This window comes from Taudactylus pleione, unplaced genomic scaffold (assembly GCF_031769625.1).
Source record: "Taudactylus pleione unplaced genomic scaffold, aTauple2 ptg001228l, whole genome shotgun sequence".
Taxonomy (NCBI): domain Eukaryota; kingdom Metazoa; phylum Chordata; class Amphibia; order Anura; family Myobatrachidae; genus Taudactylus; species Taudactylus pleione.
In genome coordinates, this window is record NW_028285628.1 from 843,489 (window position 1) to 867,452 (window position 23,964).

At 44.9% G+C, this 23,964-nt stretch overlaps 1 protein-coding gene across 1 annotated transcript in view; it reads left to right on the top strand.

The window, feature by feature from the left end:
- The window catches only part of SLC26A9 (solute carrier family 26 member 9), a 148,231-nt gene extending 132,288 nt beyond the window's left edge, over window positions 1–15,943 (top strand). The window contains exons 20-21 of the mRNA XM_088462405.1: window positions 11,950–12,024; window positions 15,071–15,943. Coding sequence (XP_088318531.1) covers window positions 11,950–12,024; window positions 15,071–15,118 — 123 coding nt within the window. The 3' untranslated portion in view covers window positions 15,119–15,943. The remainder of the gene's footprint in view (window positions 1–11,949; window positions 12,025–15,070) is intronic.
- The last annotated feature ends 8,021 nt before the right edge of the window (window positions 15,944–23,964 follow it).

Consider the following 23,964-nt stretch of genomic DNA (forward strand, 5'->3'; position numbering starts at 1 on the left):
CATTCCCTTGTAAGTGTGGTGCAGATACAAAATAGTCACAAAGACAATGTCAGGATTCAGCCTGGGAACGGCCATTACACACCGTGGCGCCGGCTTCCCCTGACTAGTTGTGCAGTCAGACGCCAAGTGCAGCGGGTGACAAGCTGAGTATTATCCCTGGGGCCCTGTTGTCCTCTACAGAATCCTCCATATTGGAGTTCCCGCGGTGGTAGTCATGGGCTTTGCCATATTGTCTGTCTCACCTTCCCGGACCATCCACCAATGGTAGCCTGATCACCTCTCAGGTGAGTCTCTCCTCCAATGGACAGCTACCTAAGGGTATAAAGCAGGACTCCAGGAAACAGGAAGTCGCCTGAATGGGTTGGGTATGTAATACCATCAGACGGAAGCCCAGTGGTTGAAATCCCAACGCCGGAAGGCTGGCAGATGAAGATCTCGACAGGGGAGCTAAGTAGGCTATGCCTACCCCTCCACCCCCCTAACCCTCCCTTAGTGGTGCCTAACCCTAACCTCCCCCCTAGTGCCTAACCCTAACCTCCCCCCAGGGGTGCCTAAACCTAACCCCACTCCCCGCACCCTAAACCTAACTCTCCCGTAGGGATGCCTAACCCTAACCTCCCCCCAGTGGTGCCTAACCCTAACCCCCCATTCCAATAGGCAAACCCTAACCCTCCTGGGGGTGCCTAACCCTAAGTCCCCCCGTGAGTCCCTAAACCTAACCCCCCCCTGCGGCTAAGAGCTCCTGACGCCTGGCTTACCTACATTCGGTATGCCGGGCGTCGGGTTTTCAGTGTGGGGCTGATAATAGGCACCGGTATTTAGATGCCTATCTTTAGTCCCATGCTGGGCTTTCAGTGTCGGGAAGTTGGCGTTCGGCATTTCGACTGCCGGTTTCCTGACTACATCCCGCCTGAACAACTTCTCTTCTGCAGTAGCTGCTAGATTTGGATCGCTGTTCCAGGCTCCATGCTCTTGTATCCTCAGTGCGCTTCACCAGTCTCTGTGATATTTTACTTCAGTCACTACTGTTGTTCTCCAGTGATATTCAGCATCTACCACTACCAATATTCTTAAGTGATATTCAACATCAGTCACTACCAGTGATATTCAGCATCTACCACTACCAATATTCTTCAGTGATATTCAACATCAGTCACTTCAGTGATATTCAACATCAGTCACTAGCAGTGATATTCAACATCTACCACTACCAATATTCTTCAGTGATATTCAACATCAGTCACTTCAGTGATATTCAACATCAGTCACTACCAGTGATATTCAACATCGGGATTACTAATTTTCTTCAGTGATATTCAACATCAGTCACTTCAGTGATATTCAACATCAGTCACTACCAGTGATGTTCAACATCGGTCACTACCAATATTCTTCAATGATATTCAACATCAGTCACTTCAGTGATATGCAACATATGTCACTTCAGTGATATTCAACATCGGTCACTACCAATATTCTTCAGTGATATTCAACATAAGTCACTTCAGTGAATTTCAGCATCAGTCACTACCAGTGGTATTCAACATCGGTCACTACCGATACTCTCCAGTGATATTCTACTTCGGTCTCTACCAATATACTACTGTATTACTAACATCAGTGTTTACTGATTTTCACCGTTGATAATCCCCAGCCACTCAGTTGTCTTTTCTTATCTCTCTGTCAGTTGCTAATTCCTGGGTCCCTGATCTAGGGGCAGCGACCTGCTCTTTGGGTGCAGCTAAACCCATATCCCATTTGGAGGGGTCACTGGTGAAAACCAACAATGAGTTAGACTCCGCGCCTCTGGTCAGGTTTTGTCAACACCCGGAATTAATCGATGAGGAAGTTGTATGAACTTCCTCCTCGTTTACTGCTGCCTCCCCAACTAGTCACCCCAACTTCCAGTCCACTGACTGGAAACCTCAAGGGCCAGGTTGTGGCAGACGAGTACATAAAAAACAATATAAATATAACTTTGAACTTACAACTCTAAACTTGCACCGTGTCTGCTGTTCTACGGTATTTTCCTGCATACCCAATATACTGTAGTTGAAAGCCACAACAACCACCAAAAACATCAAAAGAAAATCAAAAGAAAAAAGATGGGTCGGTAAGATATACCGATAGAGATTTATGCCAGGTAAGGCAATAGATCTTAAAGCCTCTGTTAACACACCCCCTAGATCTGATAAGTTAAACAATATGGGGCCTATTCATCAACAGTAAAATAACGGTTTTAAGGACATTTTCCTTAATTACCGTTATTTCAGTATTCATGAAGACACTTAACACAGGAGATATCACTGATATCTTCTGGTTAAGTCTGTCTGCGTTAATTTCCACACTCCCCATACATTAGTATGGGGATATGGAAATTATGCTATCCATCAAATTCCAAAAATTATGTATTTTCAGAATTTGATGGTGTTACTATATGCCACTGTCAGGTGGCATTTAGCAAGTTACACTTACCTGCTGTCAGCTGGGCAGGTCCTCCTCGGCTCCCTCCGACACTCTGGTAGCTTCTCAGGCTCCGTCTGCTGTGCTGACACTGTGTTCTCCCGGCAGAACACAGTAAAGTTTAGAAAAAACTTCCCGCAGCTGTAGGCAGTGCTGTGCATGCGCTGCTTTTACGGATGTAATAGCGCAGGCACAGCACTGATTACAGCTGTGGTAAGTTAGAGCAAATAGGGAAAAGTATCTATTTCCTGAAAAGCTGTCATCGCAAAAATGACAGCTTTTCGGAATAGATACTTATGGAGAGGAAGAATAATGAATTCCTACGGTAATTAGGTAGAACTCCATTTGAGTTCTAAACCTAATTACCTCCAGAGAACTTTAGTTATGATGAATAGGCCCCTATGTGACTTACGTTTGGGCCAGCCCCCCAGCCTTGTGATTTAAGCCACTTCCTGCATATTCTGCCCACAGTTCTTCTAAACCTAGTATCGGCTGATAGGGAGTGTCCCCTTAGGCCAGTTACATAAATTTATAACACTCACATAAATATAACTTACTCTAAAATAAATACACGGAACAAGATTCTTGGGGGTCAATCCAATTAGGTGCGTTCTTCACCACCCTAGGCCTTCTCTACGATGACCTGGACAAGGCGGCATTGGCAGAGTAAAAACTTCAGTCTTTGGCACAGGGTCAGAAGAGCTGCAGAAGACTACTGTACTGAATTCCGCAAGTGGTCGATTGACTCCAGGTGGAATGACCCAGCACTGCGGAGTCAATTAAGCCTTGGTCTTTCGGATCAGATAAAAGACATTCTTGTCCAGTATACTGTTCCGGAGACATTGGATGATCTCATGCATCTTGCTGTTCACATTGATCACTGCTTTTGGGAACGAAGACTGGAAAAGGAACTTCCTGCTCCTTGATCACCAGTTAGGGTAACTCCACTGGATCCGGAGGAACCAATGCAATTGGGTGCCTACTGTCTCTCTGCCGAAGAGAACCGAAGAAGACGTTACCAAGGCCTTTGCTTATATTGTGGATGAAAAGGGCATACAACCATGGTTTGTCCAGTTAAATCGGGAAAAGGCAAAGTCTAGGTGTTTTGGGAGAGTTACATCTAGGTCTTGCATCTGTCTCTCTCGCTAACTCAGTTCTAGTCTCCACATTAATTCAAGGGAAAGATCATCTAGTTCCTGTCCCAGCTTTCTTAGATAGTGGTGCAGCAGGAAATTAATAGTCCTTATTTGACACCTTGGGGCTGACATCCGAGTCTTTAACACAACCTCTCTCAGTCATTGGGCTTAATGGTGAAGAATGATACAGAATTGCCATTGTTTCTCACACACCTCCCATCTGATTGTCCATAGGAGCCCTACATTCTGAGGAAATTACATTCCTGTTGCTCCAGTGTCCGCTGGCACCATTGGTCCTAAGTTTTCCTTGGCTCAGGAGACAGAACCCTGTCATTCATTGGCATACTGGAGAGAATCTTCAGTGGGGTGATACCTGTTCCTCTACCTGCATCATGCTTCCTGTCCGTCTGGCTGCTGCCGTCCAATCTGTATCAGCTTCTAAGATTCCAGCTCCTTACTGAGATTTGGCAGAAGTCTTTTCAAAGAAGAAGGCAGATACCCTACCAACTCATCGCTCCTATTGTTCTTCTTCCCAGAGCAAGGCTTCCCAAAGGCAGACTGTATGCATTGTCTCTTCCTGAGAGCAAAGCGTTGGAGGAATATATCCAGGATGCCTTGGAGAAAGGCTTCATTCAGCCTTCCAAATCGCCGGTCAGAGCGGGCTTCTTTTTTGTGCAGAAAAAAGATGTCTCTCTCCGACCGTGCATTGATTTTCAAGGTCTAAATAACATCACAGTGAAAATATTTCCGTCTTGTTTGACCAGCTCCGGGGGCCTCCATCTTCACCAAGATAGATCTCAGAGGAGCATATAACCTGGTTTGCATTAGGGAAGGTGGTGAGTGGAAGATGGCTTTTAACACCCATTCCGGCAACTATGAATATCTAGTGATGCCGTTCAGCCTGTCCAATGCCCCAGCCATCTTCCAGGACTTCATCAATGATGTGTTGAGGGAATATCTCAGGGTATTTGCAGTGGTCTACCTTGATGATATTCTGATTTACTCCAGCTCCCTGGAGAAACACCAGAAGCATGTGAAACAGGTGCTACTTAATCTCCTGGAGAACAACTTGCATGCGAAACCGGAGAAATGTGACTTTGAAATCCAAGAGGTATCATTCCTGGGATACATTATCTCCTCTTGAGGGTTTTTCGATGGACCTGGGCAAAGTCAAGGCCATCTTGGATTGGGTTCAACCAACCAATCTAAAAGCAGTACAATGCTTCCTTGGCTTCGCCAATTATTATAGAAGGTTTATTAACTCCTTTTCATCCATATTTGCGCCTATTGTGGAGCTTACCTGGAAAGTAGCTGATGTGGCAAACTGGTCAGCCAAAGCTCTTCAAACCTTCAACTCCTTAAAAGTCGCCTTTACCTTTGCTCTGGTCCTCCAATATCCCAATCCAGACTTTCCATTTGTTGTCGAGGTAAACGCCTCTGAAGTCGGTGTAGGCGCTGTTCTGTCACAGAGGGATCCTGAGAATGGCAGACTACATCCCTGCGCTTTTTTCTCTCGGAAGTTCGCCTTAGCCGAACGGAAATACGATGTGGGAAATCATGAGCTTTTGGCCATCAAGTGGGCGTTTGAGGATTGTAGACACTGGCTGGAAGAATCATGTCATCACGTTGCTCACTGACCACAAAAATCTGTCATATATCGAGACCGCCAAGAGGTTGAATGCCAGACAGGCCCGGTGGGCATTATTTTTCACCTACTTCAATTATGTTATCTCGTTCTGGCCTGGCTCCAAGAATTTAAAGGCAGACGCACTGTCTCACAGTTTTCAACCTGTCCAACCACTTACTGTCTTGGTTGAAACCATCGTTCCTGCTTCCAACATCCATTTAGCTGTGACCACAAATCTTGCGGATCTAATTTTTGCCTGCCAGTTGGAAGCTCTAGCAAAGATGCCACAAGGGGTCTTGTTTGTTCCAGAGAGATTTCAGAAGGCGGTTCTGTTGGATTTTCATTCTTCCAAACCATCTGGGCATTTGGGCATTGCTAAAACAGCCGAGTTACTGTCTCGTTCTGTCTGGTGGCAGTCTATGGGTCAAGATGTTCATGGTCATGTTCGGAAATTTGCGTTAGCATGTGACATCTGTGCTTGAAACAAGTCTCCTCGCACAGCTCCTCCCGGTCTTCTGCTTCCCCTTCTTACTCCTTCCAAACCATGGACCCATATTGCCATGGACTTCATCGTGGACCTTCCATCTTCCTCCCGTTGCTCCGTTTTCTGGACAATTGTTGACCGTTTTAGCAAAATGGTGCACTTTGTTCTTCTCACCAAGCTACCTTCTGCTAAAGAGTTGTCTTCCTTATTTGTGCTTCACATTTTCAGACTCCATGGATTGTCGATTGATATAATTTCTGACCGAGGGACGCAGTTTGTGACATGGTTTTGGAAGAATTTCTGCTCTGCCTTGGGTATCAACATCAGTCTATCCTCAGGGTAACCATCCACAGTCTAATGGGCAGACAGAATGGGTGAACCAGTCTCTGGAGCAGTACCTCCAAATTCTTCATCTCCAAGTACCAGAATGACTGGGTGTCCCATCTTCCAATTGCGGAATTCACGTTCAACAATTCCTGTCACTCTTTGTCACCTGTGTCACCATTCTTCTGCAACTCTGGGCTGCACCCTAGAGAAAACTCCTTTGAGGCTATGGTCAGGTTGGAAAAAAGTTTACCAATGTCTGATTAAAGCATCCTGTCGTGCCAAGACTTGGGCAGATAAGCATCGGTGACCATGCAGCTTTAAAGTGGGAGATTTGGTGTGGTTGTCCTCCAGCTATATCAACATCCACTAGCAGTCGCAGAAGTTGCGTCCCAGGTGCATTTGGCTGTTTAGGATTATCTCCCGAATCAATCCTGTGGCCTTCCATCAGAATCAACAACACTTTTCACTGCTCTTTACTCAAGCAGTTCAGCGTCCAACTGCTTGTGTCGACCCGGTGGCACAGGCCGCACACCAGCATCCAGTTGCTTGTGTGAAACTGGCGGCACAGGCTGAAATCCAGCGTCCCAAGTTTGCAACCCAGTTTACCACCGCTTGTGTCAACCCGGCAGCACAGGCCGCAAACCAGCATAAAAAATGCGCAATCCAGCATTCCACTGATTGTGTCAAGCCAGCGGCACAGGCTACAATCCAGCGTCCAAAGTACGCAATCCTGCTTACCACTGCCTGTGTCAACCCGGAGGCACAGGTCCTTCTTCAGACCAGTCTGCTAAGGCTGCTACATGGCCCAGAGGCTGCATCTTGCTCTATGAGCCCACAGGCTACAGCCTGCCAAGGCTGCTACATGTCCCAGAGGCCGCATCTTGCTCTGTGGCCCACAGGCCACAGTCTGCCAAGGCTGCTACTCGGCCCATAGGCCACATCTTGCTCTATGACCCTCAGGCCAAAGCCTGCCAAGGCTGCTACATGGCCAAAGGCCGCATCTTCTTCACAGCCCAGAGGCTGCTTCACACCGAGGCTTTTCAGCCCTCAAGGCTGCAACACCTCACCAGCCCTCAAGGCAATAACGGTCGCAACTAGCCAAGAGTTCCACCCTATTGGCTGCATCAAACTATACACATTCTTCAAGGGGTACCCCCAACCAATCTCCTTGCACAATCCTCCGCTCTGCACAAATCAGAGTCTATTCTTTTGTGGAATCATTACAATAGATCTCGATACCCAAGTAGGACAGTCACTGTGTGGGTCCCTGGTCTTGTCGCTGGCAGTGGGCACACTAAAATGCATAAAAAACAATGGGAGAGAAAAGTAAAAGCTTGCACTGACCACAGTTCTAATGTGAAAGTCAAATCATGTTAAATTTCACTACAACTTTACTTAATTCTACTCTGCCTTAACATGTTTGCAATGTTCCATTCAACTACTCTTTCTTTTCAGTATTAGGCTCCACTTTCTTTGCCGTATTAGGTTCCATATCAAACAGCGATTATGGTAATACAGCTTACTATGTTGATAGTCAGAGGATTATTATATAGCCACAGATTGTACTCTGTTATATTCAGGTATCCAACTGGGAAAGGAATGTCTCTGAATATTGCTGCATACTTTTTATACTATCAGCTGTACTGAACATTGATCTGAATTACACTATGTGATCAAAACCATTCCCTTAGCCAGGTGCCAAAACTGTAGCATTGCTGCCTAGCCTCAGCAGTACTCCTTACAGTGTGAAGCACCTTACAAGGTTGTATTTTACTTATCATTGAGGCACAGCCATCCAATTACAATACAGGAACTGTCACTTTCTCATTACCTTGCTGCCCTCTCCCCCTCTTCCCCGCCTGGGGGTTGAGCTTTCAGCTTTGTGGCTCCGACTCTATGGAACTCACTTGCTTGCGCAGTTCGAGAGGCCTCCACTCTAGAATCCTTCAAAAATAGACTCAAGACTCACCTATTCACCCAAGCATTTCACTAATGTCCCTTGTTAAGCTTGTTTAGAATTTTGTGCTGTAAAGGCAAATGTAAAGCACTTTCAGTCCTTAAGAAGAAAAGTGCTATATAAATAACATTATTATTTTTATTATTATTATTATTATTATTATTATTATTAAATAGGGTAATTCCCTCCTTTACATTCAGGGCTTCTCCATCTAGGGGCTCCATCCCTCCTGAACACCCAAGCTACTTGACAGAATGGCCCCCTATCAATATGGGGGTGCTTTACAAGAGAGTTCTCATATTGGGGGGACCTCTTCTCTTCTATAATAGCAAGTTTCACTTACGTCACGCTGCCAGTCAGCTCCTACCCTTCCTCACAGTATGGGGGCTTCTTCAATTGGCATATTTCCTGCTATATACATGTAGAGAGGGTTGGGATACCGACACCTGTTGGGATATTGACCGTATCCCTCTAGAGACATTTACCCTCTTGTTCTTGACGACCACTAGATACAGAGACTCTTTCCATCCACTAAGTCACATATCTCTACAACCTTTTCTGCACAACACATCACACCCCTCTGATCCTCTGATTTGTGTGTAGGGCTCTCCCTTCTGTATCTGCATATAGGGACTCCCACTCTTCTCTTAACAAGATGGGGAGACTTCTCCTATCTGACCCCTGCTAGTAGGAGCTTCCAATCCCCATCCACTTAATAAACGTGTGTGTCATGGCTTTTGTAAGCCCTTAATGTACCTGCCATTAAAACAAACTGCCCTTAAAAGTGAATGCTGTTTTTATGATGCAGCTGTGCTTCCACATTGTGAAGGGATGTCTATGGCCCAAATTCAATTTGGAGCGAAAAGCCGGCATCGGCGAAAAAGTTTCGCCGATGACGTAATTTCGCCTGGTGGAAAAGTATCGCCGTATTCAATTTGAAGGACTTTCCGCCTAGGCGGAAAGTCAATGCAATGTAATAGGCGAAAAAGTTTTGCCATGAATAGCAGACGGGAAAAAGTGCAGAATTGGGGTTTTGGGGTGCAACGTTGCGGGAACCCCCATGCAGCCTTCAGACAGTCCCCCAAAGGTAGACACCCCAAAAAAATCACTTTCATTTTGCGGTCGGAAAAAACTAATATTGGGGGACAGCGTTAAAAACTAGCGAACTAGACTCCAGAGGGGGTCCCCAAGTATGCCCCAGGTGTTTTTTTCATTGCAGGTGCTTGCGGCAGGTGGATTTTTCATGATTTTTTAAACTTTACTTTAGCAACTTTAAAATATGGTGGCACCCATTTTCAAGTACCCCAAATTTGCTGGAATAAGTTATTTTCTGCAAAAAACCTCCTGAATACTATTCTTCACCACTTATACAAAAACGCTATTTAGCAACAATTGAGTCTGTTTAAAAACACCAAATACCTTCAGCAAGCCAAATCTGGGGCATCATAGGGAACCCCCATGTCAGAGCATATTTTGGGGGGTGTCAGGCTGATTTCCCCAAATCTGACATGACTTTCTGCTTGTTTCAGTTTCGCCGGGTCCCGTTTTTGCGTACTTTCAAATTGAATATGGGGATACGCGGGTGCGCGATACTTTTCCACTTGCAAAACAGGCGAAGTAGGCGGAAAGTTCGGGAGGCATGCCATCATATGAAATCAGCATGGCTTTACAGTGCTCCTTATAGACAGGCCTAGGTTGTATGGAATAGCTGAATCAGGAGTTAAAGTGAGGTTACACTGAATTCAAGTTGATACATCATGAAGAGGCATCATGTACACATACCTTCCAGAAAAATTTTTAATCGACTAAACTTGAGTCTCTCATATCTAAAATTCTGATAAATCTCTAGAATGTTTACAGTATATTTGTGAATGTTATTAAAACAATATTCACTTAAACATTCATAATCTACTGTATTTATACAAAGATACTTGATTTTACATGTAGTAGTGTCTTAATTAGTGGCTGAAGTACCACAGGTGCAATAATTTTGAGGTCTTTAGAAAGAGGCGGATCGAGCCTGGATTTAGCTTTTTTTTGGGGGGGGGGGGGCATCTTAAAAATTAATAGGGACTCTTCCCCTATCTATACCTGACTCCACCCACTTCAGAGGCGTGCATAATTAAAAGGCAGCGTCATTGTACACGTCACTTGGTAGCATTCACTCGCAGTGCTTGCGGCAGGGTATGGTCAACCACAAGTGCTGCGATCGCATCCGATGTTACTGATGGTAGCATACACTTCCTGGATATGACATGCACAAATGGACATCTTAAGACAGGCTGGTGGGTGTCTGCATACACAATGAGATCGCACGCTAAGACATGGTGGGTGTGCTATTGCCTTGCCGTGCGATCGCCTGCTTTGCAGAATTTGCATACGCATATAGGGTGCGAACGCATCTAGCGAGCGGGTCTGAATCAGGTCCTTAGACTCCAGATTACATGTATCATAGTCAGACATTTAAATGAAGAGCTATCTATAACTTTGTAGCATGTGTTTGTACTGTGTTAATAATAACCTTTAGTGATTTGAAGCTGGGTACACACTAGATGATGTGTGTACCCCGTGATGGCAGATGTGACAGTGCGATATATTGGGTGGTTCGTACATACTGCATGATCTGGTGTACAACCACCCGCTATATCGTTTCCCCGCTGCATCCAGAAGCATGATGCTGGCCACCGGATCTGAAGATTCTATGAATGACGCACGGGAGCTTGCAAGAGTGTATACACACTGGACGATGTGGACGATATCTCATTCCGATTTGCCTCAAAACGACAAATCATATAATATATCGTCTAGTGTGTGCCCAGCTTAATCCCCTGGTATTAAAATACACCACACAAGGTACTTGAACACCAAACCTCCTGTATTACTTGTGAGCTATTGGTAATAAAGTGTTAAATATTTGCACCTTTTTAATAATAACTTTCAATTGAATCCCCTTGAATTAAAACACAGAATGTACAGCACTACATGCAGGCAACTGGAACACCATATCTCATATACCATAGTCAAACACTCAACACATGAGCTATTTGCAACTATGTAGCAAGCCTAACAATTTAAACTCTGTATAAGCTAGTTGTAATTCTTATTTTTCAGTCTATGGCAGCTATGCATATCTATTGAAAGGGCTGGGTACGGGATGCGGGCGCTCAGGATCCAGGCAGTCAGAATACCGATACCAGCATCCCGACATGGTTAGGATACCGACACCTAACCCTGCCCCTCTCCCTACCCCTAGCCCTCCCTCCCTGCTGCATAAACCTAACCTCTCCCCTAGTGCTTGAACCTAACCTCCCCCTGACCACAGTACTTACCATCGGGATGACGGCGCCGGGATTCTAAAAGGTGTCGGGATTCCGGCACCGGTATTTTAAGAGCCGGCATCTTGACTGTCAGGATTTTGACCAGATCCCCTATGAAGCTTACACAAAGAATTACAATGTATTTAGAATGGGTGTAGAGTATGCAGTGCAAACAGGCCCTCGGTCCTAGGGGGCACACACCATACTACCTGCACCCATAAAGTGTACTTACCTCTCCAAAGTCCGGCCCTGGCGCTGCAGAAGTCACTGAGAATATGGTGCGGCCACCATTTTCCTGGGGATTTCAGCATGCACAGTAGGGAAGTCCCTGGGTACATAGTGCAGAGAGGGACAACCTGACTCAATCACACTGGATAGGCCACTGTTTGGAGATGAATAGGTGCCTTTAGCTGCTGTACTCTGTGTAAGGGTGGTAGTACGCCACTGCCTGCATCCAGTAATATGTCAGCATAAGCCCAGGGAAGCCAAAATATTGTTTTACACTTGCCCAAATTTTTCTTTGCCCCTGCAATTGATCCGCAATATGAATTCTCTTAATGAACTTGCATGTTTGCACAGCAAAAAGTATTTTAAAAATGTTACAAAAAGATCAGCAATAACACTAGCATCTATTTCAGGGTTCTGGTGACACAGAGATTTGTGTGCAGGATATGCAAGACGAAATCAGCGAGGATTATCAAAATCTGGAAGAGGTAACTATAGATGAACTCTGAATAGGAGATGCTGTTTAACTTAATCTCTGTGATAATATAATAAGAAGAAAACTTGCTCAGATATCGGAACTCACTGCACTACAAAACTTGTGATTTAATTTCTCTCCTGACAAGTTGTAAGATATATATATATGAGTTGTAAGAAACATATGGCACATTATCTGATTTTACAGTTTAAAAGTTAAATTCACCTTCCCCACACAAGTGGTTCCTGCCTCCCATGGTAGTGAGAAAATCCATACTACTAATGTCAATACATACTGACACTGTATGTCATATTGTAACACATTTGGAATAATAAATCCAGTTGTCATACAAAATCTTAATTACCAGACTATGGGGCTAATACTGAAGGGCTAAAGCTTCATTGCCTGTGAAAATGGCTGTTTTTTTGCGAGAAATAGAGTTTTTTTCCAATTTGCCTAATAAACCAAAGAGTAACAGCTGGTGACTGTAGTAAGATTCACCTCTGTATAGTTGAGACTATTTACCAAGGATTTCAGTATGGCGATAATAGAAGAAAAAAACTTGATTCTTTGAATAAATGGCACAAATGGGTTTTAAGTATTTAAAATTATTTGTATTGTTTTAAATCTCTCTTTTATACAATGTTTATTTTAACGTGGCCTTTCAGTTCCACTGTGGATAGCCAGCTCACGCATGCACTTTACTCACAGAGAAATGACCCAGTGTAGTTGTAAATTAACCCATACCACTCTGTGCCACAAGTGCTGCGTAGCTGAGCAGGCAATATTTTATTGATAAATTGGGACAGTAAGTGATTTATTCTCTATTCTTCTATATGCTGCATTAAGAAAATGCTCCATATTGCTGCACTTTGATAAATAGGGGCCAACAATTTCAGTTAAAGCAAAAATTTTAAATTAGACAGTGATTGGAGTAACAACATTAACAGAAATGCTTCATCAGTTATCAAGGCAGTAAAACATGTCTCAATTGACTCCATGACATTGCTAGTTATTTGCATAAAGACATGAACATATATGTCAGTCATTACTTTATAGTAGGGATGTGTAGGCTCGGATTTACTCGGATCTCGAAACGGCATTTTATTGGCTATCGCCTATCATGTGTTTTGGATAGCCAATATAATAAATCCGAACTTGCGGTAAAGTGGCGATAAGAACCGAGTAAATCCGAGCCTGCACATCCCTACCTTATAGTATATTTTAGTTTATTCATCACCTTGGTCTTAAACTTATATATCATGGACATAAAAATGGTAGCTTCTCTGCAGTCACATACAAACAGAGGTGTCACTGGGTGTAGTGACATCTAGTGCGACACTCATCTACCCTAAGTGCATGCCAAAGGGGGCATATCCTCATATCCATGAGGCCACTCCCCCTGATGTGCCATTTTGGGGCATGACTGCATGTCACGCCCCCATCCTCATCACACTGGAGGGCTTGTGGAAGCCCCCAGCACAGTGAGGATGATGCGCGCATCATCCATCACCTCTGCGGTTCTGCTCAGTGACACAACCGAGGGGGTGACAACAAAATAGCAGAGCAGCCTCTGCAGCAAAAGGGATCTGTTCAGATCCCTCCAGCTGTGTCTCCTTACCTCCTGCAGCTCTGGGCTCCTCCAGCAAGTACTCTTGTGCTCGGCTGCACCTTCTCCTGCGCCTGGGGGAAGTTGTGACAGTGGCAGCGGTGGCCATATGGAGGGGTTCAACTGGGGAGAAGGGAGCTGGTTAGACACAGCAGCGACTGCGGGGGACTGGGATAGACGATGATTACAAACAGTGGCAGCCGCAGGTGGGACTGGGACAGACATCAGCAGCGGGGAGGGGGGCGAGGGGGTGGATTGGGCTGAGACAGATATTGGGGCCAGGAAGGTTCCAATTCTGAGTGGGGGGTGTATGTCTGTGGGTACAGACAGCAGCGGGGATGGCGAGGGGGTTAGGAGACAGACACAGTGTGAAGAAAACCTTATGGATACCTCAGCTGCAGGAGAAAAAGTATCACAATTCCGAAAAACCGTCTTCACAAAAAGAGCAACTTTTCGAAAGTGATACTTTTCTTAATGAGGCATGATGAATGCCTTCAAAAGGTTTTTTAAACTCGCAGCATGTTTAATACATAATTATCACTAGTGATAATTACGTAATGATGAATCGGCCCTTTAAAGCCGTACTACCACCTAAAGTGAGTACATTTGTGTTCACCAGTCTGTTTCTGCAGAGCAGGGGTGTGAGGAGTAGGACCAATGAGAAGCTACAGTCTCTGTGATTGAGGCTTCTATTTGGTCTTTCCACCCAAAACCCCCTTCAAAATGTCCTACAGTCCTTGATTTAAACCAGAGCTATAAGACTGATGATGGAGCTCAGGGAATAACAGCTGCTTGGAGTAATACTAATGCCCCTCCACACAATATTTCTCTGCTCCCTCCCTAGGCAGTAGTGCAGCTTTAAATATAATGAAACTCAAATTAGATTACAAAGCTCATTTAGCAGAGTTTAGAAAAAAATGTTTGCTATGGTTACAGAACATTTGTGCATATTAGGGCTGATGCATATTGGGATGGTTATACGTTTTCGCACTGCACATACAGAACTCCGGAGCCAAGCGTATGTAAAAAAAATATGGGTGATGTAAAGTCATATGCACATTTTAGTCACATCTCCACTTGCAACTGAATGGTGTAACATGTCAACAAAACTGTGCGCTACAGTATGCAGTATTGTACTGTAAATACGCCAGTTTCCAGATGTATGTTCAGACCCATGGATAGGACTTTTGCAACTGCGCACTAATGATGACAGGTATCAAACCAGGTGTAAGGATAAGTGCTGTACATTTGCAAAGATGAATACAACGCTGCACATGGGAATATATAAGCATTTAGTCCCGTGCATACAATGAGCAAGCAATTATGGTCGACTTGCATTCAATTCTGCATCAGCCCCACTGTGCAGTAAATAAGCCCCTATGTGCAAAATTCTTTATATCATCTGCTTGATTGAAGCATACGTTTTCACATTATCTTGTCTTATTTCCAGGCAATGTTTGGCAGTATGTTCCAGACTGAAATCCAAACGGCATTGTGAGGACTGCACCCAAGAAGTGGTCTCCTGCTGATTATCAAATGCTCCGTTCGTCCTTTCCCAGCAGGCTTTAGGGCACAGTCATTTGGGATTAGGTTGGCCAAACATCCTCTCTTCTCTGACTCATTGGGATAGCAATACCCGCTGCTTTTTAACTAAGAGAGGAACAAACTGACTCAGGAGACATGACGCTGACTCATGTTCAGAGACTGTCAGCTGCTTGGAAAGTGAATTCCAGCCAGTACCTCAGCCTACATACAGTTGATTAAAGTTCTTTGTTGATGTGCCTGTTGTGATTGAAAAGTTCACTGAGTCTCACAAGTATCACTTTTCAGTGGGATGATGGTACCAAACCCAAAACGGAGTCTAATTGATAATGTTAGTGTCCTTAAAGCAAACTCGGTACAATGTATAATGGACCATTTAATGGTTGGACCAACATTGACTTAGTAAACAAACAAAATAACCCAATGCTGCTTTCTGTAAATCAAAAGTTATAATTGTACAGACTTAATATTTATGCCAATAATACAAATCAAGCAATTTATGAGAAATTGGAAGCTTTAACTCATTGCCTGCTGGAGGAATTACTAGCAGATTATTTTTCGCAGATATGCAAACTATGCGCCATCATTTTGTACTGAGCTACAGTATATAAATACAATGAATGTCAGTGATCAAGGTGTTTACTCACTTCAGCACTAGAACCGCTGCAATTAAAAAACAATATGCTAAATATTTCTAATGTATATATAGAAAGAAATGAGTTGTACAATATTATTTATTTCACCCTTATCTCTTTGTATGCTATTTCCAAATTGCATGCATTAAACTGTATTGGTCACAGAAAGGTGACAGCCATTATACAATGTACATTGTCTTCTTACTAAACATATGTATTCCTTCTCCTCTTGTGGGATGTGAGACTTCAGTCCTCCACTACGGCTGTTGTTACGTTTCAGTAGTCTGCGGTAGAGCATGGAGCAGGGTCATAATACTGCTGTCTGTTTAAAACAAACCCACTTTAAAAACAACCTTTGGGGAACCTGTCGGCTAAGAAATACAAAGCACCCCTGGAAAGTAGAACTCGAACTAAACTAGATGGGTGGAGTTATGTTTAAATCAAGCACAAAACAAACAAGTCACATAACCTACTTGGGTATGTCGTTGGTCACCAAATCACCAGGAAATAGCGCAGTCAAAAGTATTATATTTAAACATGGATTCCTTTGAGTGCTCTGGTTTCCTCCAACATACAGTGAGGCAAAGGAGGCCCAGGTCCCTCTTTCCATAGTCCAGCTCCAATTCAGGGCTGAGAGTAGCCAAGGAGAGGAGCAGAAAGAAATTTGGGTTATTCCATAGTGGGGTAACGGGTAAGTGCAGGGATTGTGTTATTAATCAAGAACTACATTAGAATTGGTGTATTAGTAAGGGCTTTGCAAGATTACTCTATGATCTTTGGCTTCATGAACAAGTCATGTCAGGGAAGGAACAAACATACCTGTAATAATAATTAGGGGTGTGCACCGGCCACTTTTCGTGTTTTGTGTTTTGGTTTTGGATCTGGATCTTTCTTCGTGTTTTGGATCTGGATTGGTTTTGCCAAAACCACCCTTCCGTGTTTTGGGTTCTGGGTTTTGTGTTTTGGATCTGTATTTTTTTTTTAAAAAGCATAAAAACAGCTAAAATCACAGATTTTGTAGGTTTTTCTACTCCTATGCTATTATTAACCTCAATAACCTTAATTTCGACTCATTTCCGGTCTATTCTGAACACCTCCCACCTCACAATAGTGTTTCTATGTCCAAAAGGTTGCACCGAGGTAGCTGGATGACTATGCTAAGCGACACGAGTGGGCGGCACAAACACGTGACCCATCTAGGCGTGATACTGCAGTGGCAGACAGGATGGCAGTTTGAAAAACTAGGCCCCAAACTGTACATAATGCAAAGAAAAAAAAGAGGTGCAAGATGGAATTGTCCTTGGGCCCTCCCACCCACCCATATGTTGTATAAACAGGACATGCACACTTTAACAAACCAATCATTTCAGCGCCAGGGTCTGCCACACAACTGTGGCTGAAATGATTGGTTCGTTTGGGCCCCCACAAAACAAGCTGGCAATTAATCTGTCCCTGCACAAACTGGCTCTACGGAGGCAAGATGTCATCCTCATCCTCCTCATCCACCGATTCCTCACCCTCTTCACTGTGTACATCCTCATCCTCACAAAGTATTAACTCGTCCCCACTTGAATCCACAACCACAGGTCCCTCTGTACGTTCTGGAGGCTGGTCTCCCTGGAAGAGCTGATAATTCATTTTGATGAACATCATCTTCTCCACATTCTGTGGAATCAACCTCCTACGCCTTTCGCTGACAAGGTTCCCGGCTGCACTAAACACTCTTTCAGAGTACACACTGGAGGGGGGGCAACTCAGGTAAAATAGAGCCAGTTTGTACAGGGGCCTCCAAATTGCCTCTTTTTCCTGCCAGTACAGGTATGGACTGTCTGACATGCCTACTTGGATGCTGTCACCGATGTAATCCTCCTCCATTCTGTCAATGGTGACAGTATCATATGCAGTGACAGTAGACATGTCAGAAATTGTTGCCAGGTCCTTCAGTCCGGACCAGATGTCCAAACTTGGTCCTGCCTGCCCTGCATCACCGCCAGCGGGTTGCTTAGGATACCTAAGTTTTTTCCTGGCAGCCCCAGTTGCGGGTGAAAATGAAGAAGGAGCTGTTGACATGTCACGTTCCGCTTCAGCTGACAATGTGTTCACCAGCAGGTCTTTGCACCTCTGCAGGCTTGTGTCGGCCGGAAAGAGAGACACCACATAGGCTTTAAACCTAGGATCGAGCACGGTGGCCAAAATGTAGTGGTCTGATTTCAGCAGATTGACCACCCTGGAATCCTGGCAAAGCGAATGAAGGGCTTCATCCACAAGTCCCACATGCCGAGCGGAATCGCTCCGTCTTAGCTCCTCCTTCACTTTCTCCAGCTGCTTCTGCAACAGCCTGATGAGGGGAATGACCTGACTCAAGCTGGCAGTGTCTGAACTGACTTCACGTGTGGCAAGTTCGAAGGGCTGGAGAACCTTGCACAACACGGAAATCATTCTCCACTGCGCTTGAGTCAGGTGCATACCCCCTCCTTTGCCTATGTCATAGGTGGATGTATAGGCTTGAATGGCCTTTTGCTGCTCCTCCATCCTCTGAAGCATATAGAGGGTTGAGTTCCACTGCATCACAACCTCTTGCTTCAGGTGATGGCGGGGCAGGTTCAAGAGTGTTTGCTGGCGCTCCAGTCTTCGGCATGCAGTCGCTGAATGGCGAAAGTGGCCAGAAATTTTTCGGGCCACCCAAAGCGTCTCCTGCACGCCCCTGTCGCTTTTCAGAAAATTCTGCACCACCAAGTTTATTGTGTGAGCAAAACATGGGACGTGCTGGAATTTGCCCAGATGTAATGCCCGCACAATATTGGTGGCGTTGTCAGATATCACAAATCCCCAGGAGAGTCTAAGTGGGGTAAGCCACTGGGCGATGATTTCCCTCAGTTTCTCTAAGAGGTTGTCGGCGGTGTGCCTCTTACTGAAACCGGTGATACACAGTGTAGCCTGCCTTGGAACGAGCTGGCGTTTCTGAGATGCTGCGACTGGTGACGCTGCTGCTGTTGCTGCGTAAGGTGATACATCTACCCAGTGGGCTGTCACAGTCATATAGTCCTTAGTCTGCCCTGTTCCACTTGTCCACATGTCCGTGGTTAAGTGGACATTGGGTACAACGGCATTTTTCAGGACACTGAGGACACTTTTTCTGACGTTTCTGTACAGTCTCGGTATCGCCTGCCTAGTGAAGTGGAATCTAGACGGGATTTGGAACCGGGGACACTCTACCTCCATCAATTGTCTAAATCCCACTGCACTAATGGTGGATACCGGACGCACGTCTAACACCAACATAGCAGTCAAGGCCTCAGTTATACGTTTTGCTTCAGGATGACTGCTGTCGTACTTCATCCTCCTCGCTAAGGACTGTTGGAGGGTCAATTGTTTAGTAAAAGTAGTGGTGTTCCTACTTCCTCTCTGGGATGATGAACGACTCCCAGCAGCTGCAACAGCAGCAGCGGCAGCAGGAGGCGCAGCAATGCAGGATCCTCCGGAGGAATCCCGGATAGGAGAGTCAGTCATGCCAGTGACATGGCCTGCAGGACTACTTCCGATCCTGACTAAGGAGGAAATTGACGAGGAGGGAGTTGACGGTGTGGTTTGCAGGCGCTTGGATACAACAGGACAACGGGATTTAGGTGTCCCTGGACTGCTTACGGTCTTAGCCAAAGTTTCTGAACTTGACAGTAACTTATTATGAATGCGCTGCAGGTGCCGTATAAGGGAGGATGTTCCTAGGTGGTTAACGTCCCTACCCCTACTTATTCCACCTTTACATAAGGTACATATGGCAAGACAGTTGTTGTCCGGATTTGGATAGAAATATTGCCAGACCAAAGAGGTGGAATGTTTGGTCTTCTGCCCAGGCATCACCGTGATGGGCTTTTTCATCCCACGGACAACAACTGTCTCCCCCGGAGCCTGATTTAAACAAACCACATCACCATCAGAATCCTCCTCGCCAACTTCCTCCTCAGCGCCAGCTACACCAGTATCCTCATCCTGTTGTACTTCAACAGTGACATCTTCAATTTGCATATCAGCAAGTGGACTGTGGGTGCTCCTTTCAGCACTTGCAGGGGGCGTGCAAATGGTGGAAAGAGCCACCTCTTCCCATCCAGTGCTGGGAAGGTCAGGCATTGCAACCGCCACCACACTTGGACTCTCCTTGGGGATTTGTGATATCTTCTTAGAACGCACAGTTCTTCGCTGTGCTTTTGCCAGCTTAACTCGTTTGATTTTTTTAGTGGGATGAGGGCTTCCATCGTCATGTGAAGCTGAACCACTAGTCATGAACATAGGGAAAGACCTTAGCCGTTCCTTGCCACTCCGTGTCATAAATGGCATATTGGCAAGTTTACGTTTCTCTTCAGATGATTTAAATGTTTTTTTTAAGGTCATTTTCCTGAACTTTGTAATTTGGGATTGTATGTGGCTTCTACTATGACATTGGGCATCGGCCTTGGCAGACGACGTTGATGGCATGTTATCGTCTATGTCATGACTAGTGGCAGCAGCTTCAGCACTAAGAGGAAGTGGTTCTTTATCTTTCTCTATTTTATTTTTATCGGAGAAAGTTTGGTCCTCCATTTATGTTATATCGATTTGATATATACGTGCGGCTAAGGCGCACACAAACACAGAAAATATTTTTTTCTTTTTGCTGGAGAGTAGTGCACTTTGTGGGTTACACCACCCTTTAAGAAATGAGCCAGCCGGCTCTTTACTTATGGGACACAGGCGCACGCTTGGCGCTGCTCCTTTGTTGATGCACGTGCGGCTACTGCGCACACAATTCACAAACACAGAAAATATTTTTTTATTTGGTTTGGAGTGTACTTTGGGGGTTACAGCACCCTTTAACGGTCAAGCCAGCCGGCCCTTTACTTATGATACAGGTGCACGCTTGGCACTACTTTGTTGATGCACGTGCGGCTACTGCGCACACAATTCACAAACACAGAAAATTATTTTTTTTTTGGTTTGGACTGGAGTGTACTTTGGGGGTGACAGCACCCTTTAACGGTCAAGCCAGCCGGCCCTTTACTTATGACACAGGCGCACGCTTGGCACTACTTTGTTGATGCACGTGCAGCTACTGCGCACACAATTCACAAACACACAAAAAATATTATTTTTTTAGCACTTGGGGGGAGCACCCCTGATGGACAGAGCACCCCCTGGACAACACTACAGCACCCCTTTAGGACTGGGACACTGCACAGAACTTTGGAGTGGACACAGCCCCTATGGAGAAGTGACTGCACAACACAGTCCAGCCAGCCCCTATGGACTTTGAAGTAGTGGACACAGCCCCTATTAACAACAGCAGCACAGCACAACACAGCCAGCCCCTATGGACTTTGAAGTAGTGGACAACAGCAGCACAGCGCAGCACAGCACAGCACAACACTACTCTGCACTACACTACACTACACTACACAGCCCAGCCAGCCCTAACTCCCACCCTCCCTCTTCACTGTCCACAGCCGAGTGAGAAAATGGCGCCAACGCGGGTACCTTATATAGGATCCAAAACCCGCGAGACCCGGAAGGCGGGATGATGACGTTTTGCCTCGATTTCAGATCCGAGTCAGGCGGGAAAAGTGGAGCCTGACTCGGATCTGACTCGGATCGGGGGGGCTCGGGGGGGGTTCGGATTTCAGAAATCCGAACCCGCTCACCCCTAATAATAATACATTTAGAGAAACATTTTTGAATTGTACCAAATTTTTAATGGTACCCAAACTGGGAAATATTACAGGAGCTTTTGAAGGCTGTTCATCTCAATTGTAATGATCCTGTCCAGCCAATTAGTGATCTACTGTAGTAAAGGTGAGTTTTGATTTGTTGTAATAAGCCCAGGGAAGTATTCACTGTGTAGCAAATCATACAAGATAATGAAAACTACTAGTTATATATGTAACCCTGGCTCCCTTGAAAGAATCTTCAGCCTTTCCTCTGCTCAGGGTAATCTTAGTTGGTGGTGCCTCCACCCAAACCTCCCAATGTTAACCTACAATCCATCAGGGGCTGGCTTAGGGTAACCCCTTCACATTTGTCTCAAATAGTAATTACAGTACTAACACATATGAATGATGCAAAAACTAGATTAATGTTTATTTGTCAGGATATCTTCAACAGTAAAGGGAGAAAACCTTAGAACCATAAATGACCACACAGTTAATAAATGCATTTACTGAATAATCCAATATACCCTTTATAACATAAAGGCCCCTATTTACTACAATCCGCATTTAAAATGCTATTGTAGTGTGATATTTTCAATTAAGGCCCGTATTCAATTTGAGGCGAAAAGTCCAGACTTTTCGCCTGCTGAACTTTTCGCCTTCTTCACCTGTTTTCCAGGCGGAAAAGTATCGCGCGCGTGCCTCTACTCCCCGTATTTAATTTCAAAGTAGGCGAAATCGAGAACCGGCGAAACTTGTATCGGCAAAAAAAATGGGAATTATCGGGAAATCATCCTAGGACCCCCCTAAAGATGTCCAAACATGGGAGATCACTATGGGTACCACCGTTTTTGCCTGTAGAAGACAGTCTGATTTTTAAATAGCTGCGGCAGGTGCATAAATGCGACTTTGAAGGTGATGCAGAAGAGCATTTACAAGTTTTTTTGGGGAAAAATAACTATGGCCATCAAATTTGGGGCACTTGAAAATGGGTGCAAGCATATTTTTAAGTCCCTTATATTATTTTTTAAAATTCTTCAAAAATGCAGCTGCAGCTACTCCCTGCAATGAAGAAAATACCTGCCGCATACTTCCGAACCCCCTGGAATCTATTTCAGTACTTTAGGATGTGTTCCCATTATTTATTTATTTATTTTTTAGCCCCAAAATATAAAAAAAACATTTTGGGGTGTCCCGTTTTTTTGTTAAAACTTTTTTTACACAGAACATTTTTAGGGACCATTCTCAGGGGTGCAGGCAATTTTTTTTACGCCTAAACCCCAATTGTGCACTTTCTGTGCCTGCTAAAGGCAAGCAAAAAATTATCCCCGTTTTTTTACATTGACTTTTCGCACCAGCGAAAAGTCAATGTAATTGAATACGGGGAAAAAGACAATAGGCAGAAGTGACGTCATCGCCTCAAATTAAATTTAGGCCCTAACTAAACATATGTATTCCTTCTCCTTTTGTGAGATGTGAGACTTCAGTCCTCCACTACGGCTGTTGTTACGTTTCAGTAGTCTGTGGTAGAGCATGGAGCAGGGTCATAATACTGCTGTCTGTTTAAAACAAACCAACTTTAAAAACAACCTTTGGGGAACCTGTCGGCTAAGAAATACAAAGCACCCCTGGAAAGTAGAACTCTAACTAAAATAGATGGGTGGAGTTATGTTTAAATCAAGCACAAAACAAACAAGTCACATAACCTACTTGGGTATGTCGTTGGTCACCAAATCACCAGGCAATCTTATAATGAGTCAATAGTGTAGTTAAAAGTATTATATTTAAACATGGATTCCTTCGAGTGCTCTGGTTTCCTCCAACATACAGTGAGGCGAAGGAGGCCCAGATCCCTCTTTCCCTAGACTATTCAGTAGTTCTTGCTCTCACCACTCGCTTTTTCTCTGCCTCTTTACTCATCACAAATGTTATAACATCACATTGGTATACAGGGGCATTTCAAGAGAGGAGGGTGCCCGTGTGCGCTCTCTGTCTGGGGCCCCCTCCTCTCTCTCCGACAGAAAGCTGTGCACTGACCACAGTGCCACACCAGTAGAGTCTACAGCGCATGTGCAGGTCACCAGGAATATGGCACTGTGGCCATTTTCCCGGTGTTTTCCCTACTACGCATGTGCAAAACACTGGAAAAATGTCTGCGGCGGCCATTTTCCGGGCGATTTTGACAGCGCTAATACTGCCACTGATGTGAGACAGTGGCGGAGTGGTAAGTATTAAAAATATGAGTTCAGGGTGTTCGGTGTCGGCCCCCATGGACCTAGGGGCCCATGTGCCCAGCACACCCTGCACCAATTATAGAAATGCTGCTGGCTTCCTGACACTAGCAATGCTCCACCAGCCCTAGCTATCGTCTGGCTGCAAACTTTGGCAAATCAGCTGCCCTGGGAAGCTCGAACTTCCATGATAGGGCATTATTATAGGAGAGCCACAGCTTTATGTTCCCCTGCAAAGCTAAAATAAGGATGCTTGCA